This window comes from Camelina sativa, chromosome 2 (assembly GCF_000633955.1).
Source record: "Camelina sativa cultivar DH55 chromosome 2, Cs, whole genome shotgun sequence".
NCBI classification, from domain to species: domain Eukaryota; kingdom Viridiplantae; phylum Streptophyta; class Magnoliopsida; order Brassicales; family Brassicaceae; genus Camelina; species Camelina sativa.
In genome coordinates this window covers 20,370,377-20,392,597 of record NC_025686.1, presented here as the reverse complement: position 1 = coordinate 20,392,597, position 22,221 = coordinate 20,370,377, and the positions used below count along the sequence as shown (strand labels likewise).

The following is a 22,221-nucleotide window of genomic DNA, read 5'->3' as shown; positions in this document are numbered from 1 at the left end:
GATCCAAAGCTTCGATTAGGTCTGCTCGTCGTATGGCTCGTTCTCGGAATTCTTCTGACTCGTCGACGGCGGGTACTAACGTCGCTCATCATGAAGAAGCCCAACGTCGCTTGTTTTCTGAGACGGCCGTTTCCAGTTCATCGGGGCTTCCCTGTAGGATCCCCTCGTTAATCGACGAGTCGTTATCCGACGACCCATCTTCCTCTGACCCAAGTGACGTCCCTTTGCCAACTGCGAATTTATTCTCTCATATGCGTCAATCGACGTTAAAGAAAGACGATGCTAAAGCAGCGGTTCGTATCGGGAAGTTGACCGTTGAACCTGACATTTTGATCCTGACTCCGGCTCAACATCCCTGGGACGCCCCTCCGGGGTTTATATGTCTTTCGGAAAAATACTTTACCGAATGTGGGCTCACGTTTCCTCTCCCCTCCTTTTTAATGATGTATTTCGCCCGACGTGAGGCGGCCATTTCTCAATTTGCCCCGGCGACCTTTCGAAACGCCATCGGTCTTTCGATCATGGCCGAAGCCGCAAACGTCAAGCTTACTTGCGACCATTTGGAGGAGCTGACGTGTCTGAACCCGTCGAATCGAACAAAGACTCCGGGGCTATATTACGTGGCTTTATCGAAGAAGATGACTCTCGTCGAAGGCGCCAAGGGGAAAACGTATAACTGGAAAGGCTCGTATTTTTTTCTAAAAGTTGTTCTGGGGTTTCTTGAGGATTTGTCTATTCCTTGGTTTTCTGGGTGGAACCCTTCACCCGGTAGCCGACCGTTCTTGCTTGATTACTTCTGTATTTTGCTTATAGTTTTTGGTTTCGCTGACTCTACTTTTTTTTTGGGTAGTCGTTATACCGAGGTGCTTGCTCCTGTATCCTTCCGAGCTGAAATCGACGCGATCAAAGTCTTTTGTCCTTACGTTTGGCCGGGCACCGAATCACAGAAAGGTCGTCCGAAAAAGGCACCATGTCCCTGGAAAAAGAAAGGTAATCTTTACGATTGACCCTAGTTTGTTGTCTTCGAGTTGAAATTAATTTCATCATTCGTTATTTTAGCCGACACGATGGGTAAGATGAATTTGAGTGTGCCCAACGCATCCGCTCGTTACCGTCGGGCATTTGACCCGTCTTACATTCCTTGTCCGACTCCTCAACCGGATGCTCGTCGTGCTATCTCGTCCTCTGATGCTGGTTCGGCTAAGAATTTCCCTTCTCGGTCACGTCAGTCACCTGATCCTCCGTCGAAGCAGCACTCCCTTCCCCTTCCTTCAATTCGCCGCCCTGAATCTGCTGAGGCGTTTCCGAGGAAGAGGGCGGGCGAGTCGTCCGGCCGAGATATTGAGGATGCAAGAGGTCTTCAAAAGAGGAAAGACGACGCTGGCCAGGGGCGACCTGATCCGTCGAAGAAACAGAAAACGTCGGACTTCGGCTGGAGTTTCTCTCATACTGCCGAGGCTCGTCCCTTCCCAGATGACTCTCCTGCTTGCTCAAAACTTTTTCGGAAGATTCACTTCGGGTCTGGTCGTTTACTTCCAGTTGAAAAGACGAGAGAAGCGCATGCAATTGCAGATGTGGCTCAAGCTTCCTTTGAGGTTTGTTCTTTCAGCCGAATTTGTTTTGAGCCCGTTTCTCTTTTTTTTTTGTCCTTATCCTCTCCCCTTTTTTTTTTAAACAGCTTATTACCCGAACCAACCGTCTAACCTCGCGCTACGAGCGTCGCATTCGTGACCTGGAGGGCGATCGATCAGGAGCGTCAACCTTTTCGGAGAGGATTGAACGCCTCGAGGCTCAGCTAGGGGAGGCTGTTCGATCCAATCAGAGGCTCAGTGATGAGGCGTCAAAATTTGAGAGCCAACGGCGCAAGTGGGTCGCGGAGCGGGATGATCTTAAGGCGAAGCTTGAGGCGTCGGACGCCGCCTTTAATAGGATGCAACTTACCCTAAACTCGGAGACAAAGAGGCTCAGAGATCGGCGGGAGGATTTCGGGTATCATGAAAGGATTAAGGCTTTTCATGAAATGGCCGTGCGTGTACAGAAGTTGCTAGCCAAACATAGGAGGTACGCCGAGGCGGTCAAAGCGTCAATGGGGAAATTCCTCGAGTACAACCAAACCGTCGGAAATGTCCAAATGCTCGAGACGCTCATCGACGAGGGTCAAATCACTGTACTTGAGGAGGGCTTGAAGGATGAGGTCGTCGCTGTGATGAACCAGCTGAAGAGTGAAGTTGAAGATCTTGATCTTCCGGACATCGCCGANGCTGTACTTGAGGAGGGTTTGAAGGATGAGGTCGTCGCTGTGATGAACCAGCTGAAGAGTGAAGTTGAAGATCTTGATCTTCCGGACATCGCCGAGGCTGATTTTGACGTGTCCAGGATTTACTCCGAGCCCCTTCCCCCGGTTCCAGCGTGGGTCGCTTCTCCTATTAGCGGTGATGCTGAGGGTGGTAACGACGAGAGGGAAGAAGGCGGGTCTGAGGGCGGGGAGCCCGAAGGGGACGGAGGCGAAGAGCAGGGGCAAGGCGACGACCTTCCTACGGATGGAACCGAAGAGCAGATCGTCGACCATCCTACCGAAGAGCTACCCCGTCCTTTGACTCCTGGTCATGAGTCTCCGACTGCTGGCTTGGCGTCGTAATTGCTTTATTATCTTAGTTGCCGTGTTGAGGGGTCGGCTCCCTTATATTATCCTATTTTCTGCCGTGTTGGGGTCGGCTCCCTTGTACTCTTTGCGCGCCGCGTTTTGGGGTCGGCGCCCATGCAAACTTTTTTCTTCTTTTCTCTGGGCATTTATTTTTGAATCTTATTTAATGCATTTATTTTTGAAACGTCATTTATTGGTCAAAAGGCTTATCTTCTCTTTAAACTTGCGTCCGTTGGAATTTGTGCCTTTTGCTCTTATAAATAGCCTTGCACGTTTTATTCTTGTTCTCTTGGTGAGGTTTGTTGTTTTTGTAGGAAGAGTTGTTCCGATGCCGGTGATTTCAAGGTTGGTGTGATCGCGTTGAACTTTGAACGACTTGCCATGGGAACTGATACGTCGATTCGTGCGGAGATCAACTACTATCACGCACGTGTTCAGCGGCTGAGGGTCTATATTATCGCAAGTCGTCGTTCATTCGAACGTTACTTCTCCTTCTGCCGCGTCGATGGTCTGGTTGAGTGCCTCGAGGTTTTGATCGACGAAGGGCTCTTTGTCCCGAGGCGGCGATCAGACGAATTGGTGGAAGAGCGCGCTCGTCGCGAAGCATCATTCGTAGAAATAGCAATACCTGACCTTGAACCGGGCGAACTGGATATTATCGGTTGAAGGCCGTTTGAGGGTCATGCGGATATCGAGGCTTGTAAAACTCGTATAGACGTACTACGACGCTACATTACGCAGTTGGAAAGCTCGAAGCATTACTTCTGCGAGAGCAACCGTGCTGAAGGGATCTGCGCGTATCTTGAGGAGATGGTTGCGGAAGGCGCGAGTGCTCCAATGAACGTGCTGAAGGACTTGAAGGAGTCGTGCCGTCACTGGCAGACGATGATCGGCGGATTGGAATTTGATGAGCCATCCAACGCCGACTTAGGCTTTGAGTGACTAGATTGCTCGGCACTTGTTCGTCGGAAACAGCATTGAATGATCATTTTGTCGTTGTGTTTTTTTTTTTTTTTTTTTTTTTTTTTNGTATTTGAGTTGACCCTTGTATTGTTGTCACTTTTGTTTTAGATAAAGTCGGATTGCTATCCTAAGTTTTAAACAATGATTACTCGGCAGATTTTTTTTGCTAGAGGGATGCGACTTGTTACGCTCGGCATATCCCCCCCTTCTTTTATTATTATTTTTTTTGGCGAGTTAAGACTCGGCTTTAACTAGGTGCGACTTGTAATGGTCGGTTTATCCGTTTGTGCGAGTTGCGACTCGGCTTTATATGACCAGGTGCGACCGATAGTCGGCTTACCCTTTTGTGCGAGTTGCGACTCGGCTTAAAATAGTACGTCGGAACGTCGAGTCATTACCGGGCCAGGATAATAACTAAAATAACTTGCAAACGACGACTCATTCTTATGAGAAAGAGATTTTTTATTATTGGCGGCTGTGTCCCGCAAAACGGGACTGCCTACGTACCCCCCGATCAGGAGGGATCAAGCCGCTCGTAGTTCACATTTACATGTTTTTTTTTTTTAGTAATAGTAGCGCTTGAGATGCATCGAATTCCAAGACCTCGGCACTGGTTCGCCGCCCATAGTTATGAGTTCGTACACGCCAGGATGGACGACCTTGGATACTAAATATGGACCTTCCCAATTGGCCCCCATTTTTCCGGCGTCCGGTTTGGCAGTATTTTCAAAGACCTTATGGAGGACGAGATCCCTTTCATCGAAATGCCGATTGTGGACTTTCTTGTCGTAATACTTGGCTGCGGCGAGTTGATAGTTCTGGATTCGTAGGAGTGCCTTGTCTCGTTCTTCCTCCAACTCGTCGAGTCTATCTATGAGCATATGACTTTTGAGCGCAGTGTTTTGGACGAGCATCGTTCGTTGGAGGCTCGAACTGCCGAGCTCAGCGGTGCCATTGCTTCCATCCCATGGGCTTGGGAAAATGGGGTTTGGTTAGTGGACGTCCTCGGGGTTGTTCGGTAAGACCAGAGTACTCCGTCAAGCTCGTCGGCCTAGGCACCTTTCTTGGCATCCAACCTTTTTTTAGGCCGTCGAGTATGGTCTTGTTCGTAGCCTCGCCCTGGCCGTTTCCTTGTGGATACCTTGGCGTTGATTTTCTTAATTTGATACGCCATCTCGCACAAAAGTTTTTGAATTGCAGGGAGATGAACTGCGATCCGTTGTCAGTGACTATTTCATATGGGAGACCATGGCGACAGATTATATATTTCCAGACAAAGAGTTGGACGTCCCTGGCTTTGATGTTTGCGTAAGACTCGGCCTCGACCCATTTGGTGAAATAATCAGTGAGGGCGAGTATATATCGCTTTTGTCTAGAAGTTGGTAGTGGGCCAATGATGTCCATCGCCCAGCGCATGAAAGGGTAAGGAGCTACTCCGGCTCGCAGGTGTTCAGTCGGCTGATGAATAATGGGGGCGTGTCGCTGGCATTTTTTGCATTTGGCGACGAACTTTTCACAATCGGATATCATCGTTGGCCAATAATGGCCATGCTTCTTGATGCGTAGTGCTAAGGCTCGGCCACCCGAATGATTTCCTCTAGCTCCTTCGTGGGTCTCTATCATGACGCGCTCGGTATCGTTGCCGTGTATGCAAAGCAACAGGGCTCCTGACACCGTCCATCGAAGAAAATGGTCTTTCATCAAGGTGTAGCGGGCGGCCTTGGCCTTTAACTTTCGTCTAGCCCATTTGTCTGTTGGCACGTCGTCGTCAGGTAGATATGCGCGGATTTCGACTCGCCAATCCATCGCGTCGGTGTCAGATGGAGGTTCGCATCCTCGGCGTGACCTCATCGTTCGATAAGTGGTCCTGATTTCATTGGGCTGGTGGAGAGTGAGGCAGGTCTCGGCGTGTGTTTCACCTATGCTCGGCGTATCAATACTTTCTACCGGGATGATTCGTCGAAGATCGGGATCTGATGTCGAGGCGAGTGCTGCCAAAGCATCGGCCGGTGCATTGGCTCCTCTGGGGATTTTGATGAGCTCGAACTCGTCAAAGCGTTTTGACAAAATCCTAACGACGTCGAGGTAGGCAGCCATGGGTTTGCTTTTAGTATTGTACTCACCGCTGAACTGGTTGGCGACGAGCTGGGAGTCGTAAAAAGCTCGTATCCGCTTGATTTGCATTCCGTTGGCGAGCCTAAGCCCGGCGATGAGTGCTTCATACTCGGTGATGTTGTTGGTTGCTTGGAATCGGAGACGGAAGGATTGTTCCAAAATCTCTCCGGTCGGTGAAGTTAATCGAATCCCTATCCCTGACCCAAGATGAGAGGATGCTCCGTCCACATGTAGGGTCCATCGGTCATCAGACGGATCAGTGGGTGTTGGTTCAGCTTCTCCAAACGGCAGTTCGATTAAAAAGTCGGCGAGCATACTCTAAGACCGCGACATAAAGGAATAAGATTTCGCCGAGTTCCGGTTTTGCCAAGATCGGTGGAGTCGGTAAATAGTTCTTTAACTCGTTGAACGCGCTGTAACAGGCTTCGGTCCATTCGAACTTGCCCTTAGTTTTGAGAAGCTGATAGAATGGTAGACACTTGTCGGTTGACCTAGATATAAAACGGTTCAAAGCAGCGATCCGTCCAGTTAATCGTTGCACTTCTCTTGCATTCTTTGGTAAGGGCAAATCAATGATCGCTTTAATTTGTTTCGGGTTCGCCTCGATGCCTCGTCTAGTTACCAGGTACCCAAGGAATTCGCCGGTCTTAACTGCAAACGTGCATTTGGCCGGGTTCAGCTTCATCCCATATTTGTTTAGGGTATCTAAACACTGTCGCAGATGAGTGATATGATCCTTTGCATGTTGCGATTTGACAAGCATGTCATCGATATAGACTTCCATTGTCCGGCCGAGTTGTTCGGCAAACATTTTATTGACTAGTCGCCGATATGTCGCTCCTGCATTTTTCAGGCCGAAAGGCATAACCTTATAACAGTAGGTCCCTCTATCTGTGATAAACGACGTTTTTACCTGGTCGTCATTGTGCATTAGAATCTGGTTGTAACCAGAAAAGGCGTCCATAAAGGTTAACATCTCGTTGCCTGCGGTTGCCTCGACGAGTTGATCAATCCTTGGCAATGGGAAACTATCCTTTGGGCAAGCCTTATTAAGATCGGTAAAATCTACGCAGACTCGCCACTTTCCGTTCTTATTTTTGACGACCACCGGGTTAGCTAACCACTCAGGATATTTTACTTCCACAATTGACCCGGCGCCAAGGAGTTTGTCAACTTTGTCGTTCACTGCTTGTGATCGTTCGGGACTTAACTTACGCCGTTTCTGCTTGACCGGCTTATGTGTTGGGTCGGCATTGAGTTCATGGGTCGTGACGCTTGGGTCGATCCCCTTCATATCAGTCACGCTCCATGCAAACGTCGAGATGTTGGTTTTGAGGAAGAGTATCAACTCGTTTCGCATGGCGGACGTTATCTCTGTGCCGATATTCACGCATCGTTTCTTGTCGTTCTCGTCGAGGTTCACCTCCTCGACCGCGGCAATGCCCTGTTGGACAGCAGTCGGCTTTCCGTCTGTCGGCGACGTGCTATCATCGCCGACCCGCTGCTTTGATTGCTATAATTTCTTTCCAGTGCGAATCTTATGCTCGATCAGGAAGCAGGCCCGTGCGGTTTGCTGATTGCCACGCAGCGTGTATACTCCTTTTGAAGTTGGGAACTTAACACACTGATGATACGTTGACGGGACGGCTTTCATCTTGTGGAGCCATAGGGTTCTAAGGATAACGTTATAGATCGTCGGCTTGTCAATAACCGTGAACCGGAAGTATCTGGCTATCCCTCCAACAAAGATTGGTAAGGTGATGGTGCCGACGGAAATAAGGTGATCCCCGTTGAAGCCCGTCAGGGAGTGGCATTCTGGCATAATGTCGCGTTCGCCGACTTCCATTTTTGCCAAGACGTCTCTGAAGATGACGTTGACCGAGCTTCCGGTGTCAATCAATATTCTTGTTACTTCGCTTTCGCCGATTAAGAGCTCGACGACCAGTGGATCGTTATGCGGCAAATCCAAACCTTCTAGATCTCTTCCGTTGAAAGTGATTGGCATGCTTTCAGCCTCGAACCTTGACGGCCAGGATTTCGTCATTTCGGCCTTCTTGGTATAATCACTGATCGCTCTGACCGAATCATTGCATCCGGCTAGTCCGCCCATTATCATGTTGATTCGTCTTATCGTCGGAGGACGTTGGTCGGGCTTGCGATCTGTATGTGGTCGTTTTTCATGACCGCTTTCTTCGCGTCGGTCAGCGAGTAGATTTTGAATTTCTATCTCGTCTTCGCTTTGGTCGGCAAGTATCTATATTTTCAGCGCGCTTGACATCGCTTCGTCCAGGTCGGGCTGTCTTGCTTCTGTCGGGTTCGACGACTATCGTCCCTTTCTTGTATCGTTCCATCAAGACCTTTTGGAGGTAATGACATTCTTCAGTCGTATGGGTGGTACTTTGATGGTAGTCGCAATACGAGGTTGCACTATTCTCACCTCCCTCTTTCCGGATGTACTTATTTTCGCCGATCGCAAAGGTTCGACGAGTTCGATCTTGGTTTCTGTTGAAATGTTGTCGAGGCTCAACGTGCTCGAATTTTGGAGGTACGGCTACGGGCTGTTTGGTTATCGGTCTCGCTTCCGAGGAGTGCTTCTTGGCGTTGATAGCTTTCTCTTCCTCGGGCCCGATGTGTTTCGCAGCTCGGAGTAATGCATCGGCGACGTTCTCTATATGTGTTAAAGACAGTTCTTCCTTGAATTGTGACTCGTACCAAAGCGCATTTCGAAGTGCGACGATAGCGGCAGCGTCTGGAATTGAAATGTTTACGTAATTTTCTTTAAATCGTCTGATGAAGGACCGAAGCGACTCATCCTTGTACTGAGTTAGGGCGTACAAGTCGGCGTGGGAATTCTTATCCTCAAATATAACAGAGAACTGCTTCAAAAACTCAGTTATTAACTCCTTGATACTGTCAATTGATCCAGATGGGAGTCTCGAGAACCAGCTCAAGGCGGTTCCCGTCAGATGCTCGGTGAAGACTTGGCAAGCTCCAGCGTCGTACTCTGCTGGGCTGAACTGTAGAGGGCCGAGGGCTACGCCGAAGGTGAGTAAGAAATCTCGTGGGTCGACCGTGCCGTCGTAGTGACCCAGTCTTGGCTTGACTGCCCGCTTAACTGTTGTCGCGGTGAGTCTTCGAGAGAATGAGGTCCGCTGCGTCGCTTCGAGCATAAACCCGACTTCAGGCGCTTTGTCCGTCGCTTTTTGGAGCATTACTGCCATTTCCCTCATTTGTTCTTTTATTTCCCTTATCTCAACGTTCTTCATTCAATCCGTCACTTCGTCATTTTGCTCATTGAGGCGTGGGGTTGGGTTGCGCTCTAATCCACTGTTTTGCGCATACGACCCTGGCGTTGTTCTTACCGAGAGAAAGTTCATTGGGTTGTGTCGGATATTGTGGAGATGATTGATTTCATCTTGCGAGTTGACCTGTGCTGCGGTGAGTGCATCCAACCGGCTGTTAGTTCGCTCCTCTTGTTGGTCAAGACGCGTTAAAATTCCGCGGAACAGCTCATCTATCCTGGAGGCAGGCTGGTTGTTGAGCAGGGTGAGTTGTGTTGGAACCTGCGCTGGCTCTGCGGTCGTAGGGGTCGTCAAGTCTGTTTCCTAAGCAGAAGGCCGTAGGTTCGACCCCTACCTGGCGCGCCAAATTGTTGATGTCCAAATCGGTTACAATTAGTATGTTTAGTTCGGTCAAAGAAAGGTCGAAGTTCTCTTCTATTTTATTAGTGCCGAGACACAAAAGACGGGTTACAACACGACTTAAACGAGTTACAAAGGTAGACAAGGGTAATAGACAAGCTGTTATCTTGTCGATTCTTCGAGTCGTTGACTCTAAACCGTTGACTTCTGCTTGGACGAGCTGGGGCTCTTGTACTTGCTGTACCAATTCCTTTTGCCTTTTTCCCGATCTCCGCTTTATGCAGGCCGTACGGTTGCATTTATAGGGAATCGTGTCAGTTCGTCTATGTAAAAGACCATAATGCCCTTCCTTCCTTTGGAGGTTTATTATGGGCTTTTTCCTGGGCCAGGCCTCTTGTTTGGGGTGTGGATCCACCCCCAACAGATTGTATCAAGTATACACCTATCGAAATGCATATCAGCATAAACTGCAGAAACCTTACAGCTTCTTCAATGAACACAGATGAAGCAGCTCGTTTTCACTCGAGGTCACTGATCAGAATCCCTAATAATTAGAAGCCTTAAGGATCTAAGAATCGGAACGACTACATAACAGAGCAATACATCTTCTACAGCAAGCCACACATCACAACCAAATCAACAACAGAAATTAAGGAAACTGGTCTGTAGTGTATGCCAAATACTTATGCTCGTCAATGGGATGACCTAAGCAATAACAAGATACAAATGAGGATTTAACCTTGACTTTACTATGGTTAAAGACCACGAATCAGAATCATTAAGCTTTACCGATCAAATGCATAACTAATTTGAAATAAATTACAAATTTACTCAAGCCAATAAAAGTACACAATGGCTAATATAATGGAAGTTCCATCTTCTTTCCCATGACCGAGTCCTACGATCTAAGATGAAGATTTTGTATTTTTCTTCTACCCCAGATTTAAGCTTCCCAAACGAAATCAAACAACCAAGGATGTTTTCATCTTAATTTACAGAGCTGTACAATCTCCATCTCTATCTTTTTTAACGAGATAGTACCCTATGAAGATGGTGAAGAAGCTAAGAAGGTACAAAAACTGGTTTGGTCTCATGAGACTCCACGAGAATTCCGCTCTGTCGTATTCATCTTCGCTGCTGCTGATACTCTCAGTTTCATAATCGTCCATTTCGCTGCTGCTACCCTCGGTTTCAAAGCTGTCCAATTCCCTGCTGCAGCTAACCTCAGCTTCCTCAGTCATGATCTGTACACCACACTCAATAATCTTGTCACCTTTGTACTTGTGGTTGAACTCAAATGTAATCTCGCTCATAGTCATATCCACTTCGCTCAAAGTCACATCCACTTCTTGGCATTTGCTTCGTTGGCGAAACAAGTTACCATGACATATAACCAGATGTTGTGACTTGAAAAAAAGTGGTGTATGCCATTTCAAATTGTGGGCTGTAACACCTCCTGTGCTTCTTATACTGCAACTTATATCTCCATAGTTGTAGTTCGCAACTGGCAAAAAGAGAAGGCAAGCCTTAAACCTTGAGGAAGCAGAGAGAGAACCCGGAGCCAAAGGGATGGTTATGGATCTCCCTGTAGCTTTGTGAGTGAACTCTGCAGGGATCTTTTTACCTGGTAAGCATACAACATCGTAAATTGATTTTTGTATGATTCTTCTTATTGATTCTTCATCCAGTTTCAAACAGTGACTGAAATCGAGTCTCTCGGTTGGGTTATGGAAAGAGAAGCGTACTCTCTTGAGTGATACACAATCTTTTGCATCTAGTGTATCTAGGGAGGGGGGAAGATCCGGAATCGACTTGAGTTTTCGGCAATTTTCAACGGCAAGCCATGATAGACGAGTGAGATCTATGACGCAATATGGAATCCTCTGTATATGACTGCCACTAAGAACTAGCGAAGTTATACAGAGTGGGACATGTGTCAATCTCTTGAGGCTTATGCTGCAAATGTTAAGGTGCTCAAGACGAGAAAAATATTCAGCAAATGATGGAGGGACATCTTCTATCTCTGTATCTCCGAGATTGAGAGTCTTGATGTTTTTGGAGATATCTGGAAAAGTGCTCAACCGGGAGCAATAACTCATGTCGAGTCTCTTAAGAGATGCTAAGTTGATGTTGTTGGGAATAACTTGCAGCATAGAGCACCATTGAACATTTAGTTCCTTCAGTTTTTGTAGATTCTTAATAGAAGAGGGAAGCTCCACCAAACTTTTGCAGCCCTCAAGTATCAATCTCTCGAGATTAGTAGCATTTGAAAGATTTGGGATTTCTTTCAATCTACGGGATCGGTTTAGATCTATGATCTTGAGATTAGGAAGGGGCTGCATGTTAAAAGACAACAAATGAGAAATATCTTCTTATTTTTGAAATTGAATCATTAGAAGCACATGCAAGAAATGTCTTTTTATCAAATACCAACCTGGGTTCCTCCCCAGAGCTTCTCGAGTTTGCTTTCTGGCATACGAAGTTCGACGAGATGTGCCGGCTGAAATCTTGGAGGCAGACTTTTTATTGGGCAGCCACCCCAATCTAGTAACCTAAGAGAAGAAGATAAAAACTCTATACCTTCTGGTAATTCCAAAGTACCTTCTCCACCAGAAAGACTATCTTTATTGATTATTCTTAGGAAACGGAGATTACACATTCCTTGAAAAGCTCCCTTACTTACAAAAACCTCTCCTACATTGGATATATCAAATGATATACCTATGACAGATTCAGTACCCTACAAAATAATATTGCAAAAGAAGATAGATGAAATTGTTATCACTAAAATTAGCTAGGTTTCACGAATATATATGTAAGAACTTAAACTTACTGTTTCGTTTGTCAGTACATCACGAATGTCATCCGCCTCAGTTAAAAATTGACGCCTCCCAGGCTCGCTAGACTGTTCATAATTTATCTGTTGTTGAGTTAAGAGTAAGAATGGTTGCTTGTAAAAGAAACAACACACAAGAATTGATCACCGAGTTCACGGATAACCGCTACGTCTCGGGGGAGAACTCTTGCTCCCAAGCTTCACTATATGAAAGAGAGATTACACACACCAACTACTTGTGAGGTTGGTCTTTGGTTTACAGATTTTGCACAAGAAGAACAAGGATCACCAATACAACAAGGAGGAAGAAGAAAGCTTGAAGAATAAGAAAAACTGTCTCGTTTCTCTCGTATCTCACTTTTTCTAGAAAGCTCCTTTTTGTATATCTTGTCTCACCTACCTCCACTTCTCATATCTTTGTAGATATTTTTAGTGTAGCATATGGATCACATTGTTCTTCTTCATGTCATTTTCGTAGGCCCATTAAAGCCCATAATGTGTGTGTTTAGTCAAACCCAATTAACAAATCTCCACCTTTTGACAAACACCACACACCAACGACATCGACATTTCCGAAACGGCAAAACCAATCTCTTCCCTTTGTCCTTTTGTGAAGCTTCTCAATGTCACCGGATCATTGCCTCCTCCGGCGAATTACTCCAGTGAACTCTCCCTTCTCCGGCTAACACCAATGTTCTCGCCGGCAATCAACTCCAGCTGCGTTTCTGCTCAATCATTCTCGGCGTTCTAGCTCCTCCTTGAATTTGAGACATCAACTTCATCTTCTTGAATGAAATAAACACAGCTCCTTCGATGATGCTTCTCTGGTGAATCTCATCATTGCTTCCTCTGCAACTCCCAGGTACATCCTAATCTCTATCTCTTATCTCTTCACTCTGATAGTTAGAGACTAGGATCTTTGGAGATTTGCAGAAAATTTTGAAACTTAAAAGTTTCAATTTTGAAACCATTTTAGATGATGAGCTCCACCTTGTCATCACCAGCAAAATTCATTGCTTCTCTCTTGAGATCATGTTCAACCTTTGGTAAGCAATCTTCTCACCAGCTCCCCTTTTTTTTTCTTCGTGACTCCACCTGAAACTAGAGTCCCTGTGGTCGCTGCTCCTGTTCACCGGATGTTGAGAAGCTCACAGCAAAGCTGGAACTTCTGACCAGGTACCGTCTTAGTTAGGAAATCTGCTGGGTTTGCTGTTGTGTGAATCTTGTGTAGAACAACATCACCTTGTGCCACTATATCCCTGATGAAATGGAATCTAGTGTCTATATGCTTTGTTCTTTCATGATAAACTGAATTCTTTGCTAGGGCTAGAGCACTTTGTGAATCACAATGAACATGAACACTGTCTTGCTTAAACCCCAATTCTGAACACATACCTTTCAACCAAAGGGCCTCTTTTACTGCTTCGCTCAGAGCCATGTACTCTGCCTCAGTGGTTGAAAGAGCCACAACTGATTGCAAACATGATTTCCATGAAACTGTATTTCCACCAACTTTAAATACATACCCTGTGACTGACCTTCTTTTGTCTAAGTCTGTTGCATAATCTGAATCTGAAAAACCTTCAATGCAAAACTTAGAACTCTTCTTGAACGTCAGATTTTGAGTGTATGAGCCCTTTAAGTATCTTAATACCCATTTCACTGCTGACCAATGTACTCTCCCTGGATTTGCCATAAACCTGCTGATAAGACCAACTGCAAACCCCAAATCTGGTCTTGAACCCACCATAGCATACATTAAACTCCCCACTGCACTTGCATATGGAACTCTCTCCATACGTACAGCTTCAGCTTTCTTTTCTACTTCTGTCAAACTTCTGAGTTTAAACTGAGAATCAGTTGGTGAAATCACTGGCCTTGCTTCAAACATCCCAAAAGTTTTCAACACCTTTTCTAAGTACTTTCCCTGAGACAGAATCAATTCTCCCTTCTCTCTGTCTCTGATGATGTCCATACCCAGAATTCTTGAAGCCTTTCCCAAATCTTTCATCTCAAACTCACTTTTCAGCTTGTCCTTGAGATTTTGAATCACAACCATGCTTCCTGAAGCTATCAAGATGTCATCCACATAGAGCAACAAATAAACAGCTTGATCCGTCTGGGTGTCTTTCATGTAGACACATGGGTCTCTACTAGTCCTTTCAAACTGTTGATCTTTCATGAATTTATCAAACCTTTGATTCCAGCATCTAGGAGACTGTTTTAGACCATATAAAGACTTCCTCAACAGACAGACTTTGTCTTCACTTCCCTGTTGCACAAATCCTTCTGGTTGACTCATTAGAATCCTTTCTTCTAGATTTCCATGCAAAAAAGCTGTTTTGACATCCATTTGCTCTAATTCATAGTCCATGTTAACCACAATCGACAACATTAATCTGATGGAAACATGTTTAACCACTGGAGAAAACACTTCATTATAATCAATGCCTTCTTGTTGTGCAAAACCCTTAGCGACTAGCCTGGCCTTATATTTTTGTTTCTCCACTCCTGGTATGCCTGACTTTAATTTAAAGACCCATTTGCAACCAATCAGCTTCTGTTTTTCTGGTTTCTCAATTAGATCCCAAGTATGACTCCTTCTATGAGAATCCATCTCCTCTTTCATTGCATTTTCCCATTGCTTTCTCTTACTGCTTTTCATAGCTTCTTCATAAGACTTAGGCTCTTCTGTTTCCAAGTCTTCTGCTACTGCCAAAGCATAAGCTACAAAATCTGCATCTTCAAATCTGGAAGGAGGTCGGATGTTGCTTCTTCTTATCCTGTCTCTGGCTAACACGTAATCATCCAAGGATTGTTCATTTTCAGCTCCATCAGCTTCCTCATTCACTTCTGATTCTTCTGAACTTTCTGAGCTTTCTGAACTTTCTGATGAAGATGTTTCTCCACCTTGAGAAGATGTTTCATCCAAATCAGAATAACTGGTAGAAGGACCTCTGACAAGATTGTTGCTGAAAGACACTCTTTTTTCAGCTTTCTTCAGTTTTCTTAAAGCTTTATCAGCTTCTTCTTTCTTTTCACTTGTATATGTCAAGGTGTCTTTGAACAACTCATTTTCATTGAACATCACGTTTCTACTTGTTGTGCATTTCTGTTCCTTAGGTAACCAGACCCTATATCCTTTAATACCAAAAGGATATCCCATGAAAACTCCTTTCACTGCTCTTGGACTTATTTTGTCTTGAGTAACATGAACAAACGCTGAACATCCAAACCTTTTTAAGTGACTCAAATCTGGTTTTGTACCTGTCCACACCTCCTCAGGTAGCTTGAAACCAATAGATGAATTTGGTGTTCTGTTTATCAAGTAGACTGCTGTTGAAGTAGCCTCTGCCCAAAACTCTTGACCCAATCCTGTCTCAGAAAGCATACTTCTAACTTTATCCATAATGGTCCTGTTCATCCTCTCCGATACACCATTTTGCTGTGGTGTATAGGTACATGTTCTGTGCCTTGTAATTCCCGCTTCTTTACACAAGTTATCAAACTGTGTATTACAGAACTCTAGACCATTATCAGTCCTTAGGAACTTAATCTTCTTCCCCGTTTGATTCTCAGCTGCTTCTTTCCATTCTCTGAACTTGTGAAATGCTTCATCTTTAGTCTTCAGAAAATACACCCATACTTTCTTTGAGAAATCATCGATGAAGCTTACAAAATACTTGCAACCGCCAAGACTTTCTGGAGTAGAAGGAGATCCCCAGAGATCAGAGTGTATATAATCTAATATACCTCTAGTGGTGTGCTTTGCAGTTGGGAACCTTTGCTTGTGAGATTTTCCAAGTACACAACTCTCACAAAAATCCAGCTTACCAACTTCTCTCTCTGGTAAGTAACCTTCCTTCACTAGAACATTCATGTTCTTCATGCTCATATGACCTAGCCTTGAATGCCATATGCTAGTCATGTTAGCTACAGGCTTTGCCACTGAAACTTCTCCTTTTACTACCTTTCCTTGTAGGTAGTACAACCCATCTTTGTATCTTCCAGAGATGACCTTTTGCCCATTTTTGTAGAAGGTGACTACAAAATCTTCTCCTTCATACTTGCATCCGCTCAACTCTAATTGACCATATGAAATGAGATTCCTTCCCATTGTAGGCATGTACCTCACATCCGTTAATATGACTACAGAGTCATCTGGATTTATAATCTTAATCTTACCAATCCCCTTTACTTCACTGTGAGTCATATTACCCATCAAAACCTTGCCACCATCAAATTCTTGTAGGTCAAATAGAGAATCCCTGTCTGGTGTAATGTGAAAACTACAACCAGAATCCATAACCCATTCTCCCTTTGTATATTGAGTGCTAACTGTTAGCACTAGTGGCTGTTTGGGTTCTGTTGCAATGTTAGCTGAACTAGAAGCTTTATTTGATGACCTTTCTGGACATTCTCTCTTCCAATGTCCTTCTTTTCCACAAATGAAGCAGCCCTTGTTGTTTTTATTGTACTTCGGCCTTGACTTTGATCTACCTCTGCTCTTAGATCGTCCTCTCCCTTGTTTGCCTTTTCCTCTTTCAGATCTCTTCTCAGATCTTCCCCTTGATTCAACGTACAAACCTTCATTTTGTGATTTTGAAAGCTTTCCACTTTCTATTAACTCTCTTTCTTTTGATTTTGCAGCGCCTATGACTTCATTCAACTTCAAAGTATCTCTACCATACTTTAGAGTCTCCTTGAGTTGATCATACCTCTCAGATAGTGAGCTCAACAACAGGATTGCTTGAACCTCTTCAGTAACTTCCACTCCTATGTTATTCAGGTCCGCAACTAGCTTAAGGAAATCATCCACATTCTCATCTATACTTTTAGAATCAGTCATCTTAAAAGTATAGAACTTAAGCTGTAAGTAGATGCGGTTAGGTAAAGAAGTCTCCATGTATAACCTGTTTAGAGTAGACCACATAGCTGCTGCTGTTTCACAATGTGTGATCTTCCTTAGTACTTGATTTCCAACGTTTAGTACTATAAGATCTTTGGCCTTCTCTGATTTTTCAAACTTTACAGGATCAATACTTGGAGACAACCCAGAACCTCCACTTGTGCCCGTTTGAGAGTCTCGTTGAGCTATTGTAGCTTCCGCTTCTACAGTAGGTGGATCTTTTAGTAGCTGCTCATCATTCAAGATCTCTTTCAGCCCTAGGACACCAAAGTGAGCCAACATTCTGACCTTCCACAAGGAGAAGTCACCTGTTCCATCAAACCTGTCCACTTCCACCCTAGTGTTACTCATCTTGTAAGTCTCCCAGAAACCCTAGACTTGAATCTCTTTAGCAACCTTACACCAAGCCTGGCGCTCTGATACCACTTGTTGAGTTAAGAGTAAGAATGGTTGCTTGTAAAAGAAACAACACACAAGAATTGATCACCGAGTTCACGGATAACCGCTACGTCTCGGGGGAGAACTCTTGCTCCCAAGCTTCACTATATGAAAGAGAGATTACACACACCAACTACTTGTGAGGTTGGTCTTTGGTTTACAGATTTTGCACAAGAAGAACAAGGATCACCAATACAACAAGGAGGAAGAAGAAAGCTTGAAGAATAAGAAAAACTGTCTCGTTTCTCTCGTATCTCACTTTTTCTAGAAAGCTCCTTTTTGTATATCTTGTCTCACCTACCTCCACTTCTCATATCTTTGTAGATATTTTTAGTGTAGCATATGGATCACATTGTTCTTCTTCATGTCATTTTCGTAGGCCCATTAAAGCCCATAATGTGTGTGTTTAGTCAAACCCAATTAACATCTGTCTACCCAATTGCTGTAGTAGATGGTGGTGCATCTTTATCCGCCCATAAGTAATACGCACGAGAGATCTATCTGCTAGAGTCTTTAACCCATTTCCAACATCCAACTTACTGTCAGAAAGCATAGATTCCACATAACCAACGTCTTCATTGTTGAAGAAGCATGCAATGTGAAGGAATAGAGATTGATTGTTCTTCGTTAATCTGTCATATCCCACTTTTAACACGTTCTCAATTTTTCCATCAAGACTAGCTTCGATCCTTGATAGTTGAAGTTCCCAGTCTTCCTTGCTCTCCTCACGCAAAGATGAACCCACGACACAAAGGCCTAATGGAAGATTACCGCAAAGCTTTGCTACTTTATGGGCAACCTCTTCAAAACCATCTGGTACAGAGCTTTGTTCGAAAGCAGAGAGACAATAAGATCTCAAGAGCTTCTTCCTTGGATGGAAAACATGAATCTTGTGTGCCTTCAAAATCTTCTTATCTTCTGTGGTAATGATGATCCGACTTCCGTCACCGAACCAAGAAAGCTCTCCAGCCAATACCTCTAATTGCGCAAGATCATCTACATCGTCAAGAATGATGAGCACTTCTTGATCGTGTAGCCGGTCTTTTATTGCGTCTAATTTTTGTATCTTCATATCCTCTTGGTTCAAAATCTTAGACAGAAGGTGCTGTTGCAGAGACTTCTTGGATTCAAGGCCATCAACAGCCATTATGTTCGTAGAACCTTCCTTGCGGTCTCCATCATATATTTAAGTATAAATCTGCTAGAGAGTTGTTCATATAAAGCTCCAGCAATAGTAGTCTTACCAATCCCTGCAGGACCGCAAATCCCAATCATCTTCGCCTCATTACTTTCCAAGCATAACAAAGAGTTCAATTTTGTCAAGTGAGCTTCCATCCCCACCATCCTCTCAAAATCCCTTGAAGGTGTAGTACGATTCAGTTTGTTTGAAACATCTGCAGCAATCTTTTGGATCATCTCTGTTTCAGTAGCCCTAATAAAAGCAAGACAAAATGGCGTTGGTGGGTCTAAATTTCAAAAAAATTGAAGCATGGCTTTGAGAAAGATAAAGTAAAAGCACTAAAATTCATTCAGACATACCAGCTACGATAGTGTTCCCCTTCTATGTTTGCGACATCAGTCAAAGCTTTCTTCCAACTCTGCTTCACCTCCTCTGTTCTACCTTGGCAAGTCTTGTCGAAAGCGCTCCCGAAGTCTTCCCTCTGGTTCCGAACATCAGAGGGATCAACTTGGTAAAAAATAGTCATCACAATCTGCTTCTGCTCTTCTTTACACTTGAAGATCTCAACCAGTTCATCTAAACACCAGCTTGAAGAAGCGTAATTCTTCGAGAGCAACACGATCGAGACTCTGGATTCTCTNTGGATGGAAAACATGAATCTTGTGTGCCTTCAAAATCTTCTTATCTTCTGTGGTAATGATGATCCGACTTCCGTCACCGAACCAAGAAAGCTCTCCAGCCAATACCTCTAATTGCGCAAGATCATCTACATCGTCAAGAATGATGAGCACTTCTTGATCGTGTAGCCGGTCTTTTATTGCGTCTAATTTTTGTATCTTCATATCCTCTTGGTTCAAAATCTTAGACAGAAGGTGCTGTTGCAGAGACTTCTTGGATTCAAGGCCATCAACAGCCATTATGTTCGTAGAACCTTCCTTGCGGTCTCCATCATATATTTAAGTATAAATCTGCTAGAGAGTTGTTCATATAAAGCTCCAGCAATAGTAGTCTTACCAATCCCTGCAGGACCGCAAATCCCAATCATCTTCGCCTCATTACTTTCCAAGCATAACAAAGAGTTCAATTTTGTCAAGTGAGCTTCCATCCCCACCATCCTCTCAAAATCCCTTGAAGGTGTAGTACGATTCAGTTTGTTTGAAACATCTGCAGCAATCTTTTGGATCATCTCTGTTTCAGTAGCCCTAATAAAAGCAAGACAAAATGGCGTTGGTGGGTCTAAATTTCAAAAAAATTGAAGCATGGCTTTGAGAAAGATAAAGTAAAAGCACTAAAATTCATTCAGACATACCAGCTACGATAGTGTTCCCCTTCTATGTTTGCGACATCAGTCAAAGCTTTCTTCCAACTCTGCTTCACCTCCTCTGTTCTACCTTGGCAAGTCTTGTCGAAAGCGCTCCCGAAGTCTTCCCTCTGGTTCCGAACATCAGAGGGATCAACTTGGTAAAAAATAGTCATCACAATCTGCTTCTGCTCTTCTTTACACTTGAAGATCTCAACCAGTTCATCTAAACACCAGCTTGAAGAAGCGTAATTCTTCGAGAGCAACACGATCGAGACTCTGGATTCTCTAATCGCTTGTACTAGCTCAGGCCCGATCGTGTGGCCTCTCTCGATCTTTTGGTCATTGAAAGTCGTGATACCTTTGCTTTGAAAGTGGTTGCGTAAATGACTGAGAATCCCTTTACGGACATCTGGACCGTGGAAGCTTGGAAAGACATCGTATCTCCTTATTTGAGTCAAACAAGAAGAAGAAGCCATGACAGAGATGAAAAAAATGTGCTTGAAGTTTAGGAAAGTGTTTTTGGAATGGTTTTTAAAAGAAAGTATGATTGAGAATGCAAGAGTTCGTGTGGCTTATGTAATGAAGCAAAACGCGTTGAAGGAGAAGAGAAATTTCGAAGAAAGTTAACTGGTACTTGCCGGTGGACCCTTAAAAAAAATTAAAGATAAGGAGACGACGAAGTAGTTGACGACTCAATTCATGTTTCGTTATTAGTCGTCGAGGACCAGTGGCCCCCTTTTTTTTGGTTAAAGCTTTTGTCATTTTCCGGTGAAATGAGCAGAGAGATGAAGTAGCTAGCAGAGAGTCAAGTTGGAAGAAGACGACTAATCAGGAAGATTCAAATTAGGGGGTTCTGTTCTCAACCACATACCAATTCTTTGTAAATTTGGTTTGAAAAGTAAACGGGCCGGGGTCTTTTAATTTTTTCTAAATAAATAATCATATCGAATTGACCATCAAGAACCAAAATTTCTTTGCAAAGTTTGCAAACGCTTTGTAGTACTAGTTTAGGTTTTAACAAGAAAATAAATTCTTGTTTTTGGATGTGCAGTTTAGGTTTTATTCCTGCCAATGTTTTTCTGTTGTTGTGACTTACGTGTTACGCTATCGTTTGGCTTCCTCTTTTTTTTTTTATATATATTTAGTTTCTAGTCCTTATTGGTTTGGTGGTTGGCTGGTTGCTGCTACTACTCTCAGTTTCATAAACCCTCTATGGTGGTTTGGTTCCTGTGGAATTACATTGGAAGCAAACAGGTTTGGATATTCAGTGTAATAAACACAAGACAATAACTAGCCCTAATGTGCAATGTTGCTTGCATTCAATAATCTTGTTCTCATTGTCCCAGTAAATGAACTCGAAACAGAACCCCTCGGCCCTTGCTCATGGTCACATCCACTTTGTGACGTATCTTTTGTTGATGAAACAAGTCACCACCAAATAATATAAAACAGATGTTCTGAATTCTGATAGAGAGCGTGTTGAACATCTGATTAAAGACATGCAAGATTACTTTCCTTGATTCCTCCAGTAGTCCAGTTTCACACAATTGCAGCAAATACCTTCAATGATTCACACTTGCTTGAAACGAAGCATTACAAACAATCGAAATGTGACACAGATCAGTTTTCATTTTTCTCTCTCCACCTGACAACTTTTCAAGTCTCATTCCTGTAAAACAATTTGCAGAGACAGTAGGAATGACATTGGCTTTGATTGCTCAGAGCTGACTCCATGACTCGATTAAAACTCTACAAAAGTCTCTAACTTTTTCCCTCAGTTTCATCATCTTCAAAATCTCTGAAATTATCCGTTTGTAGAAAAGATGATTTTTTTCATTCGACAATATGACTCCTGCACAACTAACTAGCTCTGGGATTTCGGTTAGTCTGGTTACGAATTTCAAACCGGAAATAACCAAATTTTTATTTTTCTAAAGGTTATCTGACTTATGATGGTTGACAGTGACACTAAATTGATTCTATGATTTTGTCATATGGAATTGTAAATTCTAGAAATCAAAATACATGGATTTTGAAATAACATGTTTTATCCTTGGATTTAAATCCTTATATTTTACACTTTCGAATCCATTCAAATCCATTTAAAGCATAATGTGGATTTTGAAATCCAAAAACAAATCATTGAATGAATAACATGAGATTTTAACAAGTATTTGTAAATCATGGAACCA

The 22,221-nt window shown here is 43.8% G+C and overlaps 4 protein-coding genes and 1 long non-coding RNA gene across 6 annotated transcripts; 1 reads left to right on the top strand and 4 right to left on the bottom strand.

Annotated features, from left to right (window-relative positions):
- LOC104754696 lies at positions 7,924–8,943 on the bottom strand. The gene has a single exon (XM_010476948.1). It carries the CDS (start codon positions 8,941–8,943, stop codon positions 7,924–7,926), a length of 1,020 nt encoding a protein of 339 aa, XP_010475250.1.
- On the bottom strand, positions 10,030–12,340 carry LOC104730417 (disease resistance protein RML1A-like; the record flags this gene model as incomplete). The annotated part of the gene is made up of 3 exons (XM_010449581.2): positions 10,030–11,699; positions 11,798–12,103; positions 12,197–12,340. Coding segments are annotated over 3 exons (1,794 nt in total), but the record flags the coding sequence as incomplete, so codon positions are not given.
- Positions 12,721–17,308, top strand: LOC109128918. 2 transcript variants are annotated; one of them, XR_002035265.1, is made up of 4 exons: positions 12,721–13,061; positions 13,305–13,375; positions 16,850–16,988; positions 17,234–17,308. It is a non-coding gene; the product is annotated as an uncharacterized LOC109128918 (long non-coding RNA). The 2 variants fall into 2 exon arrangements; XR_002035264.1 differs by having other exon boundaries at positions 13,176–13,375.
- LOC109127012 (disease resistance protein RML1B-like) lies at positions 17,953–18,693 on the bottom strand. The gene has a single exon (XM_019231066.1). It carries the CDS (start codon positions 18,691–18,693, stop codon positions 17,953–17,955), a length of 741 nt encoding a protein of 246 aa, XP_019086611.1.
- LOC104730434 (disease resistance protein RML1A-like) lies at positions 19,380–20,810 on the bottom strand. Its single transcript, XM_010449599.2, has 2 exons — positions 20,036–20,810; positions 19,380–19,928 (listed from the first exon to the last, which is right to left on the bottom strand). Exons 1-2 carry the CDS (start codon positions 20,503–20,505, stop codon positions 19,643–19,645), a joined length of 756 nt encoding a protein of 251 aa, XP_010447901.1. The 5' UTR covers positions 20,506–20,810; the 3' UTR covers positions 19,380–19,642.

Excerpts from the sequence above, each read along its gene's own strand:
- LOC104754696 (XM_010476948.1), bottom strand. The coding sequence starts at position 8,943 with ATGGCAGTAATGCTCCAAAAAGCGACGGACAAAGCGCCTGAAGTCGGG.
- LOC109127012 (XM_019231066.1), bottom strand. The coding sequence starts at position 18,693 with ATGGCTGTTGATGGCCTTGAATCCAAGAAGTCTCTGCAACAGCACCTT.
- LOC104730434 (XM_010449599.2), bottom strand. The coding sequence starts at position 20,505 with ATGGCTTCTTCTTCTTGTTTGACTCAAATAAGGAGATACGATGTCTTT. Across the intron at positions 19,929-20,035 it reads GGGGAACACTATCGTAGCTG|GGCTACTGAAACAGAGATGA; the intron begins GTATGTCTGAAT and ends TGCTTTTATTAG.